Here is a 23806-nt window from a genome sequence, read left to right on the forward strand (position 1 = left end):
ATAACAACAAGTCGTGAACAGAAGGAATGTTGTTTGTTTTAGTTCGTGGTTTTCCAGATTTCCACGGTCGTTGAACATTCACGTTAACATGTGTACTAGTGAATTGCCGACAGTGAAGAATGTGCATCGACTCTTTAGTATCCATGCAGTTGCAATACCTAAAAAAAAATCACTGTACGTTTTTTAAGTATTATCGCTTACCGATAACAGGCCAAGCAGAAATGTATGAAGAGTCACTTAAAAAAAAACACCAGTATTGTACTGCGGCTGTACTCAGAAACACGTTCTGGACGTTAGCGTTCTTTGTTTTTTTTTATTGATTATTTTTGGGTGTGCGTGACATTTTTTTCAATATTTTAAAACGTCATAATGTGCTTAAATATCGTTTAGCCTTTTAGTTGGGAATTAGCAACGAAAATTTTAGTCTCAGAGTTAATTTTCTGAAATGGGAAATTCTAAGTCAAAGAAAGCTCAAAAGGAACCTGATAGATTTTTCGAGCGAGAAAGGTGGAAGGAACAACAGCGCGGAGAGAAAAGAAAGAAGCATGCAAATTGGGCGAACAGGCGAGTTGGTGCTAAAGAGCCACCGTTGATGCCCGTAATACCTGGTCCGTCACCGATGCCAGGACCATCAGCGCCACCACCACCTCAGATCAGGTCCTATGACGAGGATGCCATAGATCGAATGAGATGTCAATTGAATAATGACTCTGATGCCTTCCTTCTCAACAACATTTTGCTATCCGTGCAGTTTTTTGAAAATTACGAAAGGTGAGCATAATTTTACGTTGTGCTTAAATTTTTATTTTATTTTAATTACTATAATAGTAATTAAGCCTATCATGACGTATGAAAAGCTAAAGAGTTTATATATTTCACAATCGAGATCCACGTCTAGTACCTTGTCCTTGTCTTTATCATGTTTTGTTTATAATCCAGAATCATTGCCAGAATATCGATGCCATATTCATTATCATAGATAGGGAGAATACAAAGATTATAAGAATAATATGTTAAAGGAGAAAGCTATGTACCCGTCTCATATATATAAAATACAGGTTACATTTATCAAAGCAACAAGGCGAGAAATAAAAATTTTTTTAATTTATTTTTCATTTAGTAGGTTAAAGATAAAGATAAAGAAGCCTTTATTAACAACCTTAATTCATATTTAGGTACATACTATTCATTTTTTTTTTCTTTTCATTTGACATCGGCTAAGATTGTTTTGCTTTCGCAAGATTATTTGCGTACAAATTCATTTCGTATATTTAATCTCAAGCATAATATTCGAGAAGTGAGATTTGTAGTCATCCATTTGGTATAAAAAATACATACAAAGGGTATTTTTTTGAAGAATCGCGATTCAATTATTACACTTACAATCACCTTCCTTCGATGCTTCAACTTTTGGCCTCGTCAACCGCTTAATCCCCATATTTAGTGGACTATTCGTCCGTCAAATCGAAGTACAAAAAATGCCAGATCTCAATCTTCATAGATTTATTATTATTAGTTTTAACATTGAGATCATTCTAAATGTTAAAACTCCATAACTAGAATATCAATGCTAAAATATTATTAGTGTTTTCTGTGCGCAAAGAAATGTAAAAAAACATTTTTTTTTGTAAATTGTTGTTGTTGCTCTCGCAATATTCCAATGGAATGGTATAGATGCTAGTGGTAGTAAATAGGGGTTCTATGACGACATTGTTCGTCGACGACCTTTATTTCATACACTAATTTGACGTTTCGTTGTCAAGGATAGGTAATATTGTTCAATAATTTCATTTTTAATTAATTATAACGTTATAACCTCATGATGATTTAATCTAAATACATTAAAAGATCGCAATAACCGATATCACGTATATATACGGAGGTACTAATTACTGTAAATCAATTTCTAGAATTTGTATATTGATTATCAAATTTTGTTGTTGGCGGTGATTTTTTATTGATTTAATCTTGGCGATAAAGCAAGATGCCGTATTGCGTTACGAGACTGCAAAACGTGATAACTGTAATTAGATTACGTTTTCATTAAATATTATATTATTTTTTCAGTGAAACGCAAAACATTAAAAATAATCCCATGAGCGAACGTGAGCATTCAATCAACGAGGCTATGGTGCGCCGGAACAAGCACGGTATTTTTTGCTGACCGCTTGCAAGAATGTGTACATGAGCATATTTGCTATCAAAGAAAGAATGGCCATCCCGCGGAACCACTTGTTGCGCCTAAGCTGTTTGTGATATATGATAACGTAGAAGCTAGCGAGCCAGGCGATACCTCTGATTATAGCGCTGTCCTTGACGCTCCATTTTATAAATTACGTATAGAAGATTGTAAAGAGCCAGGTAAGCATGTTATGGAGTTTTATTTTTAAAGGAACTTAGAAATAATTTGTTAGATATAAAACAATGTTTTTTGCGTTTCTTTCATAATTTTAAATTCCAAAATTGTATATTTTAAATATTTAACTTTCTTTACAGGTTACGTGAAATTGAAAAAATTGGAGGTTTTAGAAAGCACTCTACACAAAGAAGTTGAAAATCCGATTGAGGAACATAATATGGATGATAGTATTTACACAGATTCAGAAAAAGAGTCGTTCGAATCAGACGATTCTCATTACGTTTACAAAGGAGAAGATTTGTTACGTAAAATTCAATCAAAGTTGCAAATTCCCGAGCAGAATTCTACGTCAAAAACAGTAGAATTGAATACGATCGAAATTGTGGATGGTAGGAGACCTAGTGGACCTATAAAACAAGTTAGTCTACAAGCTATAAAAGGAGATATCTCTAACATCAATGAGCTGCGTCATATCCTGTGTACTAATGTACCACCTTTAACTGAAGAACAGAATTTGGATGACATTAATAATAATGATGCATCTAAAATTAATGCGAATACTGACATACAAAACCGATCCAGAAAATCAATCTTAAAAAAATCTACAAGACTTAGCAGCGTTAATCCAGTAAATAAACAACAAAATAATTTAAAAATTGCCAATGAAATAGGAGATGACACCGAAACTTCTGGTTACAGATCAAATTCAAGTAGCAGACAGAATGAATTCAGTGAAACAGAATCTGACTACGGATATTCAACTATAACGGAGGCTGCGACTCCTAAAAAAGTTGAACTTAAAATGCAGTCCAATTATGCGTTAGCTTCTGGAGTTTTACCGGAAGAGTCTTGGACGGCGGTAGAGATAAGAGCTTTAGATAATTGGAGCGACGAAGATGATGAGGAAGAAGTCGACACTGCTTCTAGTTCTTCATTGCCTAAAACTTTGTACGAGAGATATTACTATTTGAATTCTGTGGGGTTTATGAATAATTTTGTAGACAACTTTATTATTAACTTAGGTTCTGGACTTGGCCTGACCCATGATGCTGTGAGCAATGCTTTGACACAAGGTGCTAGCATTTACTGTGACTCCATACGAAACGGCTTAAATATAGGATATGAAATCTTTCCTGCTTTAATTGCTGCATGGCCAAATACAGCTTGTCCGTGGATAATTCGCTTACGTAGAGCTATACAAAATCCTAGGACGAACTTTAGCTATCAATGGCCAACAAGGTACATGGTTAATAAAGCTACAGGATTTGGATGTTTATTGGTACCTGTTGGATTCAGATCTAAACGGGGCTCAAACCCAGAACAGACTTTACAATGGAGGATCCTCTTCCCGGCTGCTGAGCGCTACTTAGAAAGTTGTTTGGCGCATTCTCACATACGCTGCTACTTGTTTACTTTACTCTTACACAAATCTTTCATGGAAAATGAAACTTCGAAGATTGGAATCGACGCTAGTCATATAAAAAACCATTTATTTTGGCAGTGTGAAGATAATTACGCCAAATGGCCCGAAGACAGATTAGGAGAATCATTAAGATTATTTCTCCGGAGTTTTTATATTCATTTTGGACAGTCTAGATTTCCGAATTATTTTATCGAAAGCTGTAATGATTTTAAAAGTATTCCGAAACCGTTACTGCTAAAACTCCAAAGACGATTAGCTGATATATTGGAGGCCCCGGTGATGCATATGCTTTCGGCATTGAGTAAATTGAAGTATATGAATCAGGATTTTTATCCAGAATTTGACTGTCATAGACTTTATCAAATTTTGACATGTAAAAATCCTTTACATTTAATAAACCCACATATTCCTACTACTGTTAATAACTACACTGAGAGTTCTGATAGTGAAGGAGATACGGGAGCCAATTTCTGGGACAATGCTAAATCTAGAGACAAACATTATCAGTGGAAAAAAGAGAGACAAAAACAAATACAAGAAAGAAGAAAGGCGCATATTAATAACAAAAGGAGCAAGCTTAATGCTGGTCAGAACGAAATTAAAACTAATGTGAGTTTCGAATAGTTTGAATTTGGGGGCATTTTCAGATTTATTGTGCATTTTTATTATAAGTTAAGCAATTGCTTTAAATTTTTATTTAATTTTATTGATTGGTATAACATAAAATTTAATTTATGTTCATTTTCTAATTTTGACAAGCTAAAATCATCAGATCGATTTAATTTTGAAATTGTCGTACCGTGTTTTTCAATTTAGATTTGCTTAAACTTTTTAATTTTTGTGATTCCAGATAATTTTACCAGCGAAAATGGAAACGGAGCGCAAACGTCTAGTTCTAGAGTTTTTTATTCCTCACTTTATTGCCATGGCAAGATCCAGTGAAAAATTTGAAGCTGTAAAACAATCAATTATATATTTAGAACAAGCTCAGAGACTTTGCATGCTTCTGTTAGAAGAACCAGCTGGTGATGCGACTGCAAATGAATATTTAGACATCATTAGAGATAAGCTATCTGACTGTCAACGGAAACTTGCGGTGCAAGGTCGTTACATATTACCTCACCGAAAAGAAAACAAAATGGATCGAAGCTATAATAAGCCTATACGAAAACATCGTCCTAAATTTGAACAAATTGTTAGTCAAGATTCTCCTGTTGAAAATCATGGTATTTCAGCATTCACGTTCGCAGATATACACGATGATGTTGCTTCGAGCATTGAAACCAAGCCCAATATCAGGATAAATGATATTACCACAGCTGAGGAATCAAGATTATAGTTTTCGTTATTTCATACGTAGAGTACCAATTACAGAAAATTATTACTTTCAATAAAATTAAATGTATGTTAATTTGGAATCTCGTCTTATAATGAAATGTAAATATTGCAGTAAAGTAGCTCTTTGTTCGTATTGATAAAACTATTTGAGAATTAGCACCTAATAAAGACTAAATTTGTTTATTAAACATATTGTTAAAATTACAATAGTTTAGTAGCTAGGCACTCATCATAATATTATGTTAATTTTATTATTAAAACATATTTCATCTTTCTCTAAGATAATATGCTTAGAAAATTTAATTTCTAATAATTTTCTTTAAACGTTACTTTTAGTTAAGATTAGAAAGAATAAGATGAAAGTGATATATTTATTTGACGTGTATCTTTCTGAAAATGGGCATTATAACAACAACTCTGTCTTAAGAGTTGTTCAGAAATTATATTTTGTTTTTAATTTCCCGTTTATGGATCAGTATACCTAGTCAGGTCATAAATTCTGTCACATGTTTAATGTAAAATAATTGAAACAAGTTTATTCATTATGTAACCATTCATATACCAAAATGAACTTAACAAAACATAGATTCTTATGACACTAAAGTTTATTCAAAATGACCTCCGTGATTTTGAATACAGGCCTTCAATCTGCGCGGCCAGTCGTCTATCGCAGCACGAACGAGGTCCATGTCAATATCGGCGGCTGCCTTAATCAAAGATGTCTTGAGTGACTCCAAATTGGGATGAGGCTTTGAGCACGCCTTTTCCTCCAAGTGTTGCCATATCTTGTAATCTAACGGATTCAATCTGGACTGGAGGAGGGCCAGTCTTCGTGCCGGATGAAGTCGATTTCACGCGCCGCCAGCCAGTCTTGTGTGCTCTTCGCTCTATGAGCTGGCGCCGAATCTTATTGGAATACCCAGTGCCTGTTATTGAACATGGTATGAGAAACAGGTTCCACAAGGTTCGTCAGGACTGTATTTTGATACACAACTGCATTCGTTTTTACACCTTTCTCACAAAAATGTACCTCTGTTAAGCCCCAATAAGAAACTCCCAACCATACCATGAGCGAGGATGGAAAATGACCTCGTTGGACACGCGGAATACGGTTGCTCGCTTCTTCACTACTGTGTGCGTACACCTTATCATTTTGTTTGTTGTAGCTCTCTTCTACGGTAAAAATTTTTTCATCCGAAAAAAGAATTTCCCGATATTTTTTTCCCGCGTACCGCTTCAACAAAGCGCGGCATCTCTTCAGTCTCAGGTCCATTAGACGAGCATTCAAACGATGTCCTGTTTTTCTTCGATATGCCCGAAGCTCTAAGTCTTCATTTAACACCCTTTTCCCCGTGGTTCTGCTTAACCCCATCTGAAGGGCCAACAGTTTCTGCTTACGTTTGGAATTTCTTTGAATTCGCGCCTTCACAGCTTTTATCACTGCTGGAGTCCTAACAGACCGAGGGCGACCACTTCTTGACCTGTCATCTACACTAGAGTCTTCATTGAATCGTTTGATGGTACGATAAACGAATCTTTTGGTTATATTCAAATTTTTCAGTATGTTAAAAATTTGAATTGGCGCGTAACCGCAACGATGCAACGCAATAACTGCAACACGGTCTTCTTTAAGCGTCCACTCCATATTTAAAAATTAGTAAACATTCTAAAAGTATACATTTTTATTTTCATGAACAATTCGAAATTCGAATTCAATAAACTTTTTTGTGGCCAGCATTCTAAAAGAAAAGTTTTTACTGTGTGACAATACTTATGACCTGACTAGGTATTTTTCTGAATAAAGTTTAAATAGGTAGAATATAAAGGTCGTTAATACAATAGAGTTGAGATCAATTGAGTTTTGATCTCATGTCTCAAGACGCTTTAACTTTGTAAGAAAATACTCAAACCAGGCTAGATGAGCTCTGTTGTTGATCTACTTAAAGAACTGGTTCTTGAAATTGTATGGATTCTCTTATGTTTTCCACTCAAAAAGTATAAATGTGATAATAAATAAATAGTTTGTGATATGTAATAAAATTTTATATTTTAGATGTTTGATTTATTGTCCAAGAACAAATAATAACATATTGAATTGAAATCATTTCACACAAGTGGATTTACACCAGCAACCATTGCGAGTAGAGCCATACGAACATACATTCCGTATTCGGCTTGTCTAAAGTATGCTGCGCGAGGATCTGAGTCAAATTCTGATGAAATTTCATCGACACGTGGTAGAGGGTGCATCACTATCATACGACGACGGGCCCGGGTCATCAACTGTGGCGTCACAACCAGTAGTCCCCGAGTCTGTAAGACAAATTTGATATCAATTTTAAATGGTGAATTTCTACACAAACCGTCTCAATTCTTTCAAGAAACAAAACCTATCGTAGACAACATTTTCTTTTTTACTCATTGCTTCACTTCAGTAGATATTTTATGATTTTCATATTATAAATATTTCTCGTGATATGTATGATTAGTAAACTAAAGTTTCAATAAGTTGATGTAACAATTGTTTTAAGTGAAGTTGATAAAATAGAGAATCCCAAGTTGCTCACCCACCAAGCTGTACTTGGAATAAATAGGCTCTTAAGACTACCAACGATTAGGTAAGAAAAGAAAAAAAAAAATGCAACACATTTTACCTTTTCATAATCTTCTTGGCTTTTGAATCTTTCTCGTTGTATTCTAGTCATGTACAAAACGTGAGTATCAGCTAGTACGTCCTCTAAGCGTTCGTATACTCTCTGAGTTATACCTTTAGAAGCAACATAGTCCGTGATATGCTTCGGCATACCTAGTCCCGGCGGACTTACGTATTGAAGTTGGACTTGATAGAGAGTTAAAAGTCTAGCAAGGGAATGAACTGTGCGTCCATTTTTAAGATCGCCAACCATTGTGATCGTGAGGCCATTTACTGTACCGATTTCTTCTCGTATCGTGAAAACGTCTAACAATGCCTGCGTGGGGTGTTCACCAACACCGTCTCCCGCATTTATCACGGGCTTGCGACTATGTTTCGATGCGCGCTGAAAATGGAAAATACGTTTAACAATAATTTTATCTTTGACGTTTGTTAATATTTATAACCATTACTAAATTCGTACTTTTCTTTACTAGCTTTGCCTTTGACATTGTTAAGGTGACATTGTATAAAAATTTGGAAGTTCATCCCTATATTAAGCCATGTAAATCAGCCATAGAACAATTCACAAAAAGTACAACGCCATTTATTGATTGCTACTGTAAGCAAGTAATTTTATATTACATAAATATTTATATCAAATGGAGATCTCGTGCTATATTTTTAAATATGGACCAAGTTTCTAACTAATAAAACTAAAAAGACGATGGAAATATACTACTCGTACTACGATATACTTATTATTATTATGTTTATCTACTATTTTGTTTATTCAGAATTTAACATAGTGGAACGTAAAGTGAACGAAAATTGATTTTTTAATAAACTTACAGAAACTGCGCCGGGTTCAGGATGTCTCAACACGACGACATCTGAATAGCTAGCCATAATAGCGACGCTGTCTTCAAGAGATTCGCCTTTTTTGCAGAAGAGCTTGTTGCATCGGTATGTACCACAGATCCGCCTAGTCTATGCATGGCCGCTGCAAAACTGCAGCTCGTACGTGTACTGACTTCATAAAATATTGAAGCCATGACTTTCCCACGTAAGATGTCATCTAAATAGCGTCCCTTATTTACACTTGTCTTCATGAATTGTGCTAGATTGAAAATGTCGTTGAGAGTTTCCTTATTAAATGTATCTACAGTCAGGATGTTTTTGCGGAACAAATCACTGCGTTGTCGATGCGTAATCGAAGGCTGTGGTGGATTATAATTCGATGAGCTATCACATCTTTGTCTAGTAGCTGTTTGTGGTGGAACAGGCGATACGCTTCGCATACCGGCCACTTCATTAAAATGCACGTTTAGTCTTCCTACAGCTTCTGATCTTGAAGATTCCAATTGATCTAGGTCAATATCGCTTTGCCTTAGATGGTCCCCAGGTGTAATTATATCCAATGCGGAATTCGGACGACTTATTTCTTTTTCAACTTTTTCAATCGAGTACGTCTGGAAAGTTTGTTTTTTAGGCATTGGCCATTCGCGAACATTTTGACCGAATCCTGGAGGAACCAAAATTTGACCTTCGACATATGCTATTTCACCTCTTAATGTGACACGATGGATAGCACCACATACCTTCATGCCCGCGAAAGGAGTCCATTTCGATTTAGAAAATTCCATTGACGTTGGAATTACCCATTCATAATCCAAATCAACTTCAACATATGTGTTGGGCTGTTCTGGTAAGTTAAAAATTTTACGAGGATTACGATGAAATTTGTTAATAAGATCTTCAATAGTCAAACGACCTTGATGTACAGCGTTGAGTAGCAAAGGCAATATTGTTTCTAAGCCAGGGTAGCCAGGTGGTGGATTCTCAGAATTCTTTTCTTCCACAGTATGAGGCGCATGGTCTGTGGCAAAAACATCAATGATGCTTATATTTCGCCAAAGTTCTGCTTGGTCTTCAGGACTACATAATACTGGACATACTTTGCTCGCCCTTTTCCAATTTTGTCAATGTCATTACTATTCAAAAATAAGTGATGTGGGCAAACTTCACAAGTAACTTTAACACCTCTTTCTTTTGCGGCTTTGATAATTAATATTTCTTCTTTGCGTGCTACGTGACAAATATGTACAGGGCGATCAAGAAGAGATGCCATTAAAATGACAGCGGCGGTTTTTTCACGCTCTGCATGAGTACAAACAGGCATTTTTTTGGGCCAACTTTGGAAATGTTTCTGCCAAATTGTCATATCCTCTAACAGAAGAGTTGTAAAAGTTTCATTTAAGTACATCTTTAGAGCTGCAGCTTGCGGAGCCAGTTCGCATATTGTGTCATAATTGTCGAGGAAGCACCGACGTACAAAGCATAATCGCATCGGGCACTAACTCTTGCTAATGTTGAAGCGTAATCGAATGCTGTACGATCAACGATTGAGGGGTTAGTGTTGGGCATAGCACAAATCATTGTTACACCACCAGCCAATGCGGCTGCGGTACAGGTCTCAAAATCTTCCTTGTATGTTGCAACCGGGTTCACGGACGTGAAATGTACGTCGATGAAGCCGGGTAATTTGACAATATTCCGTGACGTCATACAATCAGTATGAGTTTTCATTGTCGGGGCACGCCACATTGTGACATTGCCTGCAAAATTAAACCTTTAATTTATAGTGTTTTGAAGATAATACGATACTTTTAGATGAATCTTCTGTTCGTGGTAGGAATAATAACCGTTGTTCTAGCCGGCGCGGCGGCAGAATATCTTTGCAATTTGTTACCTTGAAGGGCCGAGTCAAGACTGTCGTAGCCATCTACTAACGACTGCTCTGCACATCTGCTCATCGAACGGCCTAATTCCCCCCAAGACAGAACCGGAGAATAAAGATGGGAACCGCCTAGCCTTAGTTGATTTTCTAATGAATTCTCTCCCTAATTTTAATTTAGAGTATTTACAGTGCTTCGAGCCTGGTTGTACACAACTATGTTATTTCTGCAACTAAGCAGTTATTTCGTTTGTTTTGGAGATCAGGATATATCTTTGTTCAAATATAATTGAATTATTTATAATAATTTTTAGTTACGGTTATTATTTATGAATGATATCTTAAAATTAGATCTTAGCAGACGGTATCAGGCTAGACGGTGTTGGGTGTCCAGATGTTAACAAACATTTTATTAATATGCAAATGTTAGCAAAATATTTTAAGCAAACGAACCTGCACTAAGAGCTTGGCGCATTTGACATCGGTCACTAGAGGTACTGCATAATCAACAGCGAGCCGCCGGGTCCGGTATCCGTGCGTAGTAAACGAAGAAACACGACGGGCACCACTCGCATTGGTAAATTGATCACCAAATCTAATTGTCGGCGAGCCATAAAATCGGCTAAGTGCATTAGTTCGCCGTCAAACCTATCATCTTCTGGATCTCCTATGTGCTCAAATGTCCACTGGACACTCTCTATCTGGAAAAATAATAATGAGAAATGTAAGTATAAAGGAACCAAATAAATATGAATGATATATAATCCTCGATTCCATGCTCTGTATAAAATCACCAGTCCCCAATAATCCCATTTTTTGTAACGATCGAACGCTCGGCAATAATTCCATTTTATGCTGTTAAAAAATAATTGCCATTAGTAGTGTGTTAAGTGGTTAGGATAACAATAGTTTTCGTATATTATAGCTTTATGTACCTTGAATGTTCCTATACAATAAAATAGCTTTTTTTGGAATCCTGAACCCTGTACTCATTAACGATTTTAAGTATGCCTCGTATCGATTTTCTCCAAAACATGCAACTTCTCCAGTAGATGCCATTTCCACACCTAATGTAACGTCTGCACCGGCCAGTCTTGAAAATGAAATTGTGGAACTTTTACTCCAAACATCCCGTCATCACATTAGCCGGTTCAACTGGTAGTCCCAGAATAATTTTAGTGGCCATTGCCACAAATCATGATCTAATGTTTTAGACACAAATGGAAAAGATCTCGATACCCTAACGTTGCATTCGATAACTTTTAGGTCATTATCTTTTGCTATCAGTTGCATATTAAATGGACCAGTTACGTCTAAAGTTTCGGCTATGATTCCAGATATTTCTTTTATCTTTTCTAAAGTTTCGTTGTTAATATCCTGTGGCGGGGTTACTAGGGTTGCGTCTCCAGAGTGCACACCGGCGTTTTCAAACATGTTCGGAACAGCCATGCAATAAATTATTCATCAGCTGCTACAACGTCTACGTCTATTTCTTTTGCATCCATAATGAATTTAGAAATTACTACTGGATGTTCTTTACTTAACTGACTTGCAGATTTCAAATATGTTTCTAACTCTTGATGAGAATTAGCCACATTCATTGCAGCACCAGCTTAAAACGTACGACGGACGCACTAAGCTGGGTTCCCACTTCCTCACAAAATCCAATAGCCGATTCTAGATCCGTAAGTTCTTTCCACGTGGTTGCATAATGCCCTTCCGGTCTAACATTCTCGAAAATTTAAACCTGTTTTCAGCGCCATCAATCATGTCAGGCGATGTACCTAATATTTTTGCTTGTTGCCTATGAAGGTCCATAGCAATATTATTTGGTAGCTGTCCCCCCATTGGACAATATTACACCACTAGACTTTCAATATCATAAATACCATTAAACTTCAAATGATATTTCCTCAAAATAGAGACGATCGCTCATATCATAATCAGTACTAACTGTTTCAGGATTGTAATTTATCATTATTGTTTTTTTACCTTGATTTCTTAATTCCCTGAGACATCCTACGGCACACCAATCGAACTCTACAGAACTTCCTATTCTATACACCCCTGAACCTAAACCATAACGAATTCACCCCGGAAATTCAATGTCCATGTGTGTTCCATTGTAGGTCAAATACAAATAGTTGGTAGTAGCTGGCCACTCCGCAGCAACTGTACTATTTGTTTAACAAATGGTGTTATTTTGAATCTTCTCTTAATTTACGGATCGCTACTTCAGTACTCTTTATTGCAGAAGCAATTTGTTTATCAGAGAATCCCATTTTTTTAGCTTGCTTTAAAATGTCAGATGTAATTGTTCCAGAATCTAATTTTTCAAGAGTTTTGTAATAGTCAATAATGTTTTTAAACTTTTCTAAGAACATTTGTCTATTTTAGTCAACTCATACAACTTTTCAACACTAAATCCGTTCTTTAAGGCTGCAGCCAACACAAACATACGTTTATCTGTTGGTTCTTTTAACTCGTTTTCGTTTACTTTTTTAATGTTCGGATCAAAACCATTTACATTCTCGTCAACCATGCGCAAAGCTTTTTGGAATGCTTCTTCGAAAGTCCTGCCGATAGACATGACTTCCCCAACACTTTTCATAGAGCTTCCAATTTTCGTACTCACTTTGTTAAATTTGGCGAGGTCCATCTTGGGATTTTAACAACACAGTAGTCCAAACTTGGTTCAAAACAGGCTGTAGTTACCCCAGTAACCGAATTTTTTGATAACAGGCAAGGATATTCCGAGTGCTAATTTTGCAGCCACATATGCTAATGGGTAACCTGTTGCTTTACTGGCTAATGCTGAGCTCCTCGAAAGTCTTGCATTTACTTCAATAATGTAAAATTCTTCAGAATTCGGATTTAAAGCATATTGTATATTACATTCGCCGACTATACCAAAATGTCGTATAACTTTTATAGCCGTATTTCGAAGCATATAATACTCTCTATTAGACAAAGTTTGACTTGGCGCTACTACTATAGATTCTCCAGTGTGTATACCTAATGGGTCAACGTTTTCCATATTACAAACAGTTATGCAGTTATCATAAGCGTCTCTTACGACTTCGTATTCAACTTCTTTCCACCCCTTCAAAGATTGTCAATAACGAGTTGATCGGAATGTGAAAGAGCTTGGTGAGCTAATGTTTTGAGTTCATCTTCATTGTTCGCAAAACCAGAGCCTAATCCTCCCAAGGAAAAGGCTGAGCGAGCCATCACCGGATACCCGATTTGCAGAGCTGCTTCAAGTGCTTCTTCGACTGATGTTACTGCTGCACTTGGTGCCACTTTTCACCTATCGCATTGATTTTCTCTGCAAATATCTTCCTATCTTCAGTATCAACTATCGACTGAATGGGTGTTCCTAAAACGCTGACATTATATTTTTCAAATATTTTAGATTTTTGTAGTTCCACTCCGCAATTTAGTGCAGTTTGTCCGCCAAAAGTGAGCAAAATTCCCGTTGGTCTTTCTGCTTTTATGACTTGTTCTACATATTCAGGAGTTATAGGTAAAAGTAAACTTTATCCGCCAAACCTTTAGAAGTTTGTACAGTGGCAATGTTAGGATTGATAAGAACTGTTAGAATTTTTTCTTCTTGCATAGCCTTCACGCCTTGCGAACCTGAATAATCGAACTCTCCGGCTTGTCCTATTGATAAGCCTCCGGAGCCTAGGATTAATACTTTTTTCGGTCTATCGTGAATTGTTGGAATAAATTTTAATTTTTCATTTATCATTTCATCTATAACACAATTTACGTTCTTTTTATAACTTTTAACTGCATCAACAAAAATATCAAACAAAAACTCTAAGTCCGTAGGTCCCGCAGTGTGTTCAGGATGAAATTGAACACTGAAATAAGGCGCAGACTTGTGAATGATTCCTTCGTTAGTCTTGTCATTTTCATTAGTGAACAAAACTTTCCATCCTTCAGGCAAAGAATCGGCATCGACGGCGTAGCCATGGTTCTGCGAAGTCATGAAACATCTGCCAGTAGAACTATGAGTACACGGCAAGTTATGACCACGGTTGCCATATCTACAAAAGAATTATATAAATTAAATGTAAGTTTTAGGTTTAGTATTATTATTGATTTGAGATTGAAAATTCATCTAATGACTCACTTGGTCTTGTAAGTTTTGCACCCCGCTGCGGTAGATAATAGTTGATGTCCTAGACAAATACCAAAGATAGGTTTTACAATATTTTGATTTTTCATAACAAATTGTAAGTTTTCTACAACTTTTTTGCAATTTCCGGATCGCCTGGCCCGTTGCTTATGAACAAGCCATCGTATTCATTTGGGTTGGGCTTGTAGTCCCACGGTACTAGTACGACTTTCGCGTTTCTTTTGATCAAACATCTAATTTGATTGTATTTTGAACCGCAGTCGATTGCCAAAATTGTTATCTCTCCATTTTTATTATAAATTCGTGGTTGCTGAAAATAACATAAAATTCAATATAAATTATTACAGAACATTCCCACACACACATCAAGGATTGTGCTGGACACATACGTGTACACGCGTCGATTGTAGTCTGTCTGTCGTCACTTTCTGATAATCGTCATAATAAAGCTAGTTTTATTTGAAATCATTGGTTTTATTTTTATGTTATGTTCTTTGGCATAATGGAAAACGGTTCAGTTGTTGTTTATGCGAAGAATTCTTTCCTTCAAACAGTTTTAATGTAACTGATAAACGATTCCCACAATCAGAATTCACAGGTTTGACAAAAATTTGATTCTTTATCGGTGAATGGCATGTTAACAATTTTGATTAATATATAATTTGTTTTTATAATAATACTCGTAATCAGTAACGGGTGACCTTTGCAAAAGTACCATGACCTTTTTTGTTATTCTTTAAATGGGTGTACGAGCTGACAATCTATTTTTTTATTGTCCTTGTAGGCAGACGAGCAGACGGCCCACCTGACGGTGAGTGGTTTCGTCAGCTATGCCAGGGCATAGCCAATACACTGCCTACGCTAAGTACTCTCCGCAAGACCCACTGAGTTTCTCGCTGGGTTCATCTGAATGCTTCGATTTCGGTCCGATGGTTGATTCAGCGAAGCACTCCTCTTGCTAGGGTGAGTGAGTATTAGCAATTATCTTAGGTTGAGCCCGTGAGCTCACCTACAGGTCCGCGTGTATTTGGAATAGCCCATTAGGATACCAACGATTAGGTAGGAAAAAAATCTCTGCAAGCCACGAAGAAGGAAGTTAATTCCTGTTTACCTAGACTAGTAAATTACCTTTATAGACACTTCGGCAACTAAGTTTCGTAAGTTCGGATCTGTGAACGGTGGAAGTGGAGTAGACGGCGGTAAACCTTGTATGATTTTCCCGAGAGTTATACCTTCTCTGAGACGGCAAGTTAGAGCGCGTGTATCAATGTCACATATACCAGGGACCCGATGCTGGGCTAGCCATGCTCCTATGGAACATTTGGCACGCCAATGATAAGCACGTTTGCTGACTTCCCCCACTATCAAACCAGCTGCCCAAATACGGTCGGATTCAAACCACCTACAAAAAAAAAGATGGTTTGAAAATTGTATACAGAGCACGCAATTGGACATCGATTACAAAACCATATAGTACTAGAATTACTGTAATAGACAACGTTACTTAAATTAAAACGATCATCTAATCATTTTTTGTGCTATTATTTTAATTACGAAATCAAATCCAATAATTCTAATACTTGTTGTTTCGTTCACAACGCATGATACATTTACACAGTACTTATATAGTGTTATATAGAATATCATTTATTGTACACCAAAATAAACACAAACGCAAAACATTAAATACAAAAGTACAACGGGCGGCTTATCGCTAAGAGCGATCTCTTTCAGGTAACCATTCGGTGGACAAGAATTACTTCGGGAAAGAAATTAATCGCGGTGTCCTTATCGATTAAAAAAGAATATATTTATGAATATAAATTTGCTATGTGAAAATAATTTTGCTATGTGAATTCTGTGGTTTAATTATATCACACAAACACTAAAAGCAAATGGCAATTGCCGGCATTGAATGCAGCGTCATAAATGTATCTTATTGTATATATTATCGAACGAAGTTTAGTCGCTCTTTCAATTTTGGTACTCTTCGACGTCCTATTTATCTCTAATGTTGATAACAAAAAGACAATTGATATGATTAGATCTGAAATACAATGTCCAAAATGATCACTTTGTGTAAGTATCAAAATGTACAATGTTCTAAATAATCAAACACATCAAACTGGATATGTAAGGTGTTCTTATCGATAAAGAACTAAAAAAATTCTATTAAAGTTAAGAACATGGAAAATTTTAATCCTTTAAATTGCAGTTTGTAGTCGTCGTGGCCTAACGGATGAGACGTCCGGTGTATTCGTGTTGAAGCGATGCACCGGTGTTCGAATCCCGCAGGCGGGTACCAATTTTTCTAATGAAATACGTACTCAACAAATGTTGACGATTGACTTCCACGGTGAAGGAATAACATCGTGTAATAAAAATGAAACCCGCAAAATTATAATTTGCGTAATTACTGGTGGTAGGACCTCTTGTGAGTCCGCGCGGGTGGGTACCACCGCCCTGCCTATTTCTGCCGTGAAGCAATAATGCGTTTCGGTTTGAAGGGTGGGGCAGCCGTTGTAACTATACTTGAGACCTTAGAACTTGTATCTCAAGGTGGGTGGCGCATTTACGTTGTGGATGTCTATGGGCTCCAGTAACCACTTAACACCAGGTGGGCTGTGAGCCCCATCTAAGCAATAAAAAAAAAAAAAAAAAAAGTTTCCTAGAAAAGTTATTTTTAATACGCTTTTATTAGCTTCAGACGTATGTATGTTTGTAACGGAATCTTTGAACATGATTTTGACCCCCTTCAAAACGTCGGATTAACTCGAAATTTGGTATACTTATTAAGGACCACGCTTTTTTACAATAAAATCATTTTTTCTTGCACTATTTTTAATTCAAATTTATTAAAATTTATTTTCAATTTTTAGTTGGATTTTCTATAAAAGCGTATTTTGTTAGTTTTTTTAAACTATTATTTATTGTTTTTTTTTTCTGCACTTAAAACCGATACTGCCGACGTGTAACAATAACTACTTAATTAATTGTATATATTCATTAGTGTTAAAGCGACATTTTTGCAACTTTACAGGAGAGCCATGTAAAGTTTAAAATTTTGGAAAATAAATCATAACAAAAAACTTCTTCGGCTATTTGAATGAGTTAAACACAATTGAAGTTCAACTAGAAACATCGAATTGCTGATACTAATACCAAATAAAACGGACCTTTTTTTTCTTGTTAAGTGGTTACTGGAGCCCATAGACATCTACAACGTAAATGCGCCACCCACCTTGAGATATAAGTTCTAAGGTCTCAGTATAGTTACAACGGCTGCCCCACCCTTCAAACCGAAACGCATTACTGCTTCACGACAGATATAGGCGGGGTGGTGGTACCTACCCGTGTGCACTCATAAGAGGTCCTACCATCAGTAAGACCTTTATTTACAAAGATAAATGTCGCGTATTAAGCGAAATATCGCTTAAATCAAATAGCCTCACCGCCCCTCGATATAATCAAATATATTTTTACCTGCTAATACCGTGTTCGTCTCGGTCGTTCTCATCCGGAACTCCATAGTTTCCAATGAGAGGATAAGTTAACACCAGTAGTTGTGCGTGGTACGACGGATCTGTCAGGGATTCCGGATATCCTACCATGCCCGTTTGAAAAACTGAAATGTAATTGGCGACGAATTAAATTAAATACAATAGAGAGTATTTTTTTAAAGTAGAGATAGACTGTCGATCTTATTGTTCACAGTGTCCGAATTATCCCTGAGCCCTAATTATTCCCTTTATCTTATTTCTATCTTACATTTCAGATCAATGCCTTTATAAAATTTAGGCAAACGATGGTGGGACCGAAACGTATCCGTAGCAGTAGTTACGCAATTTTATGAATATGATATTGAAACTTCGTCATGGGTCATTGTGGTTAAATGATAAAATTTAACCATATTGTGAAATATTTATTTATTAAATTGTACATCAAATTTGATAGTAAAAACCAAAGGTGCGCAATCGGGGACCTTCATAAATGAAGTTCCTATACAAATGTAATATATATTTATTAATCGAAAAACAAACAATACAAATGTAATATATATTTATTAATCGAAAAACAAACATTTAATATTTTAAGATAAGTATTCCTGTTTCAGAACTTGATATTAAATAGTGAATTATAATTATTTAAATTTTTTTAAATAAAATAAAAAGTTTATTAACGAAACTCGCAATAATATACACACTCTAGAGAGTGAGAGGGAGAGGGAGAGAGACAAGGGGAGAGATCGAAAATCTCATAAAGGGGACATAACGATTTTTACCATTGAACTTCTACCACAGACTGTGTTGAGGAACTTTGTTCCTAAATGCAATTGTGTTTTATAAATATTTCAGAGATCAATGTCTAACTCCTTAATCCACTTTACTGTAATTTCTTACCAACTTCGCCTTCAACGGGCACTTGAGCACCAAAGCTCCTACCATGAAGTATAGTTCCATCCTCCAGCACAAGGCAACACAGCGGGCCTAAGTCGCAGCTCAAATCATCATTTTCCATTCTAAAATTTTATCAGGAAATTCACTTAAAAATAAATTATCACGATCAAAATGTGGGGTCTATCTTAACTCCATACGCACAACAAGTATCTAATGATCAATTTTAAAATTTGATTTTTTTTAATGCAACGCATTTAAATGACAAAAGCACGACATAAGCGGACAATCAATAAATATGGTCATAATAATAACAGCATAGTAATTAATGTTAGTCATTTTATCTCTAATACCTAACTTATTGTAAATTCAATCCTAACGAATCGTTATTTCTCATAGACGAGCAGAGATTATTCTGAGAGCACTGAACTCATATATAATAATATATACTGGAAGTGAATGCCGTTGCCCACATTGAGACGTGGTGTCGGAAATTCAGTTGCCTTGGAACATTGGCTTGATTGCTTAGGGCAGAAATAGAACGGTAGTACCACGTCATACGAACCAGTACGGGATTGCAGTACTACTTACCGTTAATAATCGAGAGATAAATAAAGGAGTGAGGTTTAGGACAACATACTGTTGATGGTATTAATACGCACAGATCATATAGAGTAAGAGTAGCAGTAACTTTAAGATCCTCTAATCTATGGTTTGTTATTGTTTTTTAATTACTCAGATGGGTGAACAAACTTACGGCCCACTCTGAGTTTAGTGGTGTTAAGTGGAGCCGACCATGGTTCCTAAGGAAAGTGGATCTCCATGATGACCTGGAGCTTAACTCAGTCAGTCAGTATCTCCAGTCGGCATCATTACGCCACTTTGAAAAGGTAGCACGACATGAAAACCCTCTTGTCGTGGCCGCTGGGAATTACATACCCGATCCTGTAGCCCGAATGGTAAATAGTCGACGTCGCCCAAAACACGTCATTACGGATCCTCCCGATCCACTAACTGTGCTTTTAGGTACTACAGGCACCGGTCACCGTCTTGTCGAAGTGGGTCTTAGCCTCCGACAATAGACGTTGCCATTTATCCCGGACAAGATACAAGTTTAGTTTTGTATAGTGGCTATTCCACAACCGCTTCAAAATTAAACAACGTTCTTCAATCGTTGTGAATTTGAAAGTATAATGAGCAGTATTCGAATAGTATAAATATTATAGAATAACATGTATTTTTCACCTATTTCTAATTATAACTTAATGCTTGTTGTTATATGTATAAAATGAGCTCCGGTGAACCCTTAATACTACACATGCTACATCGGTCGTGAGCCAGACTGCCTTTATTAAACTGATTGACTGATTTATTAAAATGTTATGCTATTTCAAATTTATCGGAACAACACTCATTTTAGAGTAATTGAATTGGAAAACTCATTTGCATATGAAGTGCAACCTAAGTACGAAACCCGTGTAAGTTTTCTAGGCATGTATAATTCAAACACGTACACTTTCCTTAATAAAATTCATTTGAAACCACAGATATCGCATAAAAGTCTGTTACGATTGTTTATTTTGTTAACGGTTTACCCAATCAAAACAGGTCAATGAACAGATATTAATATGACCTCATAAAAATTCGGAAGTGCTATGCTTTATATCAGTGTAAATATTGAATATTGTTTAGAATTGGGAGCATTCCTTCGATTGAGTTTTTAGTTTAAAATATGATCTATACTTACCTAGTTATTGTTTTGATAATGACTTTTAAATTACTTAATAATAATATTATTTTTTCATTTAGAAACTTATGAATGTTTCCACAAATGAAATAAACAAAAATTAATTTACAAACACAATTTTTTTGTATATTTTCGCTTTGTTCGCTTTGTTAGAACATCTATTTAGTTTTACATGAGCTAAACACTTCATTTTTTTATGTAATAAAATATAAATCTTTTAAAGCACAACCTGAACAGGTTCAGATTTTATTGAAAACATTCAAAAGTTTCACCAACAAACTTAAGAATTCATTACGATTCAAATATCAGACTTTACTGTCATAATTTAATATCGAAATGTTCTTGAAATGAATCTTATAGTTAAATGGCGATACGATTTCATTTATTTATTTATAAAGTACTTACTTTTTGAGGTTTAGAAGCCGGCCACGTGGTTTATAATTCGGCCGGTCGCGAACGGTCCGACGCTGTCGCTGTCTTCTCGACGACAGGCAGTTTGCCGCGTTCAACTACTGCGCCTTAACCACCCATTAATTGTGAACCGAAAGAGTCGCACTCAGGACAACTATAAGTTTTTCTCTTTCACACAAACTTGACCGAGACAAAATGAACTATATTATATAAGCATAAGCTGCGAGTTTTGTGATAACAATCGAGTCTCATGTTCCATGGCCATTGCTAGTTCAGGTAAGATTGTCCGTTTTGTGGATTCAAATTTTTTTTTCCAAGTTGAATAATGGTAAGGGGTAAGTATTATTAGGAAAGGATTTTAAGAATATGAACCAGGTAGCCTTCTTAATAGGTGCTAAAAACTTAATTTCGAGGTTTATAGACAATAAACATAGATGTATATGGGTATTTCATGTTGAGAAATGTTTGTTCTGCTAGTGTAAGAGTGCAGGGGAGTCGCTTAGTGGGTGGGCCCTAAATTCCTTGGGCCCGCGGTCTGCTGTCAACACCTGCAGATCGTTGAGTCTCACATACCTACCCCGCGCGCCCCCTAGGCGCGGGGACCTCGTAGGAGGTTCGGCCCTCGGTCCGAAAATGAAAAAAAAAAAGGTAGGTATATAATATAGCGTGCAAAAAATTATGCCGAAATTTCCTAATTCTCAAAATAACATATTTTATGTATTTTATTTAAAATCAGAGTACAAATTGTAGAACTGAAATATAATAAACATAGTCGAATTAAACTTCAATGTTTTATAATTCCAGGAGTTGGAATTAGTATCTCTGTTTTAATTTCGTTTATTTTAGTTTTAACATCACACCGATAATCGTGGATAAAAATGAAAAGTTACATAAGCTTCATGCATAATTAAAATTAAACACTCGGAGAAAAAAAAAACAAACAGAACCAATATGAAAATCTCGACTAAGTACAACTAAGAATAAAAAAACAAAAATCGAATGAAAAACAAACCTTTTATTATTACGAGTATAAGAGGCACTATTATTGTCTGAATTTAAAGAAAAAAACATTAACTGCTGCTGTTTTTTTTAGGATTGAAGGACTACTCGTAGCCCGTAGGCCTTTCCAGTTTCAGCAGAACAGGTGGGCGAGCAAAGGCTAAGCCAAGAGGGGGGGAATTTGCTAACAGCTGCCCGAGCGCCTCCGAAGGAGACCTAACAACTCAAGAACAGCTGCTTCGAGAATGAATTTACTACCGGATCGGAAGCGCGACCCGCTGAGAAGATCCGGAGAGAAACTCAGCGAGCTGATTTTGTGAGAAGATAAGGAATGGTGTTTATAAATTCAACAATGTTTAAACATAGTGAATCCTACCAGGAATATCTCGTTACCGTGCTGAATTTCCTGACATACAATACAATTACGCATATAACAGGTGTTTTTTTGTTACATAGAATAGTGTCAAGGTTTCGGTCCAGATGATGTTTAGACGTTACTCGATTTTTTACACAATAAAAAAAACTGAAAGCCTAAATTGTATAGTATAACAGCTGTCCATCTTTCAAATGGAAACGTATAACTTGTTCGCGGCTGAAATAGTTAGGTGGCGATATCTACCCGTGCTAGCAAACAAGACATCCCACCAAACAGCCTAGGTAATTAAAATATTGAAATCTTTATTACACAACTGTTTTTTTAACAAGTTTCCTTCATCGTGAAGTTGAATACTTGCCGGGTGTAGAATACTCCTGCAGGATTCTGATGTCTATACTCTGGGCTGTCAGAAATAGTATAGAGACACATTTCGCTTAATTTTAAAGAGAATATTGCGGATATCAAGAATACACAATTCTGCAGTTTGTCAACATGCCCTGGACTGCAATGCTAACTGAGCTTACAACTAGAGTTCTCTTATCGCGAGCACAAATGCTCAAGACTCATCAACTAGACTAGACTTCAAGATGCGGCTAGTTCTATTTATTAAAAAAAAATCTTGAATGTCAATAATAAGATTTATAGAAAATTCGGCGGTAGTTAGCACAATATTCAAATATCGACGAGTAAAACACTCCAACCCTCTTCTTTTTTTCAGTATAGCAATAGGTTCAAATATATTAAGTGTATAATCTTATCTTATATCTTATCTTATATATTATTATATAAAAATGAATTGCTGTTCGTTAGTGTCGCTAAAACTCGAGAACGACTGGACCGATTTGGCTCATTTTGGCTTGAATGATTTGTGGAAGTCCAGGGAAGGTTTAAAAGGTAAATAAATATGAAAATGCTCGGAATGAAATAAAAATAACAATTTTGTTTTTCCTTTGATGTGTCCCCCGTCGGACGGATTCCTTTTGTTTGTTTTAAGTTTATTTTATACAAAAGCTTAGGTCTCGTATTTATCGATTGAGGCACTACGAAGTCTGCCGGGTCAGCTAGTCTATGATAGGTTCTTGCCATTGCTTGGCATCAGTTGTAATTAATTGAATTAAAATTGAATGAATTGAGTTTAAATGAAGTAATATTTCAGTAAAATGGTGGGAATTTACTGATTAAGTTACAGTTGACTTATTGGAGAACTCGAGAGGCTACATTCCGCGATTGTGTTTAATCGTCC

At 36.1% G+C, this 23806-nt stretch overlaps 2 protein-coding genes and 1 long non-coding RNA gene across 3 annotated transcripts; 2 read left to right on the forward strand and 1 right to left on the reverse strand.

Moving 5' to 3' along the window:
* The first annotated feature begins 87 nt into the window (after window positions 1-87).
* On the forward strand, window positions 88-5594 carry LOC114251553 (uncharacterized). Its single transcript, XM_028185867.2, is given in 5 exon segments — window positions 88-771; window positions 2068-2149; window positions 2151-2361; window positions 2497-4391; window positions 4633-5594. Coding segments are annotated over 5 exon segments (3003 nt in total). The 5' UTR covers window positions 88-445; the 3' UTR covers window positions 5122-5594.
* A 1566-nt stretch (window positions 5595-7160) lies between these two features.
* Window positions 7161-21322, reverse strand: rudimentary (carbamoyl-phosphate synthetase 2, aspartate transcarbamylase, and dihydroorotase rudimentary). Its single transcript, XM_089730569.1, is given in 35 exon segments — window positions 7161-7433; window positions 7775-8158; window positions 8605-8699; window positions 8702-9715; window positions 9718-10068; window positions 10071-10352; window positions 10355-10370; window positions 10943-11058; window positions 11061-11192; window positions 11258-11281; window positions 11284-11344; window positions 11425-11440; window positions 11442-11592; window positions 11595-11615; window positions 11618-11686; window positions 11689-11952; window positions 11955-12099; window positions 12101-12134; window positions 12136-12190; window positions 12193-12383; window positions 12385-12667; window positions 12670-12699; window positions 12702-12872; window positions 12875-13144; window positions 13147-13222; window positions 13224-13603; window positions 13606-13791; window positions 13794-14018; window positions 14021-14544; window positions 14631-14763; window positions 14766-14946; window positions 15765-16038; window positions 18120-18261; window positions 19037-19155; window positions 21183-21322. Coding segments are annotated over 34 exon segments (6621 nt in total). The 5' UTR covers window position 19155; window positions 21183-21322; the 3' UTR covers window positions 7161-7226.
* A 20-nt stretch (window positions 21323-21342) lies between these two features.
* Window positions 21343-22621, forward strand: LOC149502211 (uncharacterized). The gene is made up of 2 exons (XR_016323701.1): window positions 21343-21464; window positions 22282-22621. It is a non-coding gene; the product is annotated as an uncharacterized LOC149502211 (long non-coding RNA).
* The last annotated feature ends 1185 nt before the right edge of the window (window positions 22622-23806 follow it).

This window comes from Bombyx mandarina, chromosome 10 (assembly GCF_030267445.1).
Source record: "Bombyx mandarina strain Sakado chromosome 10, ASM3026744v2".
Taxonomy (NCBI): domain Eukaryota; kingdom Metazoa; phylum Arthropoda; class Insecta; order Lepidoptera; family Bombycidae; genus Bombyx; species Bombyx mandarina.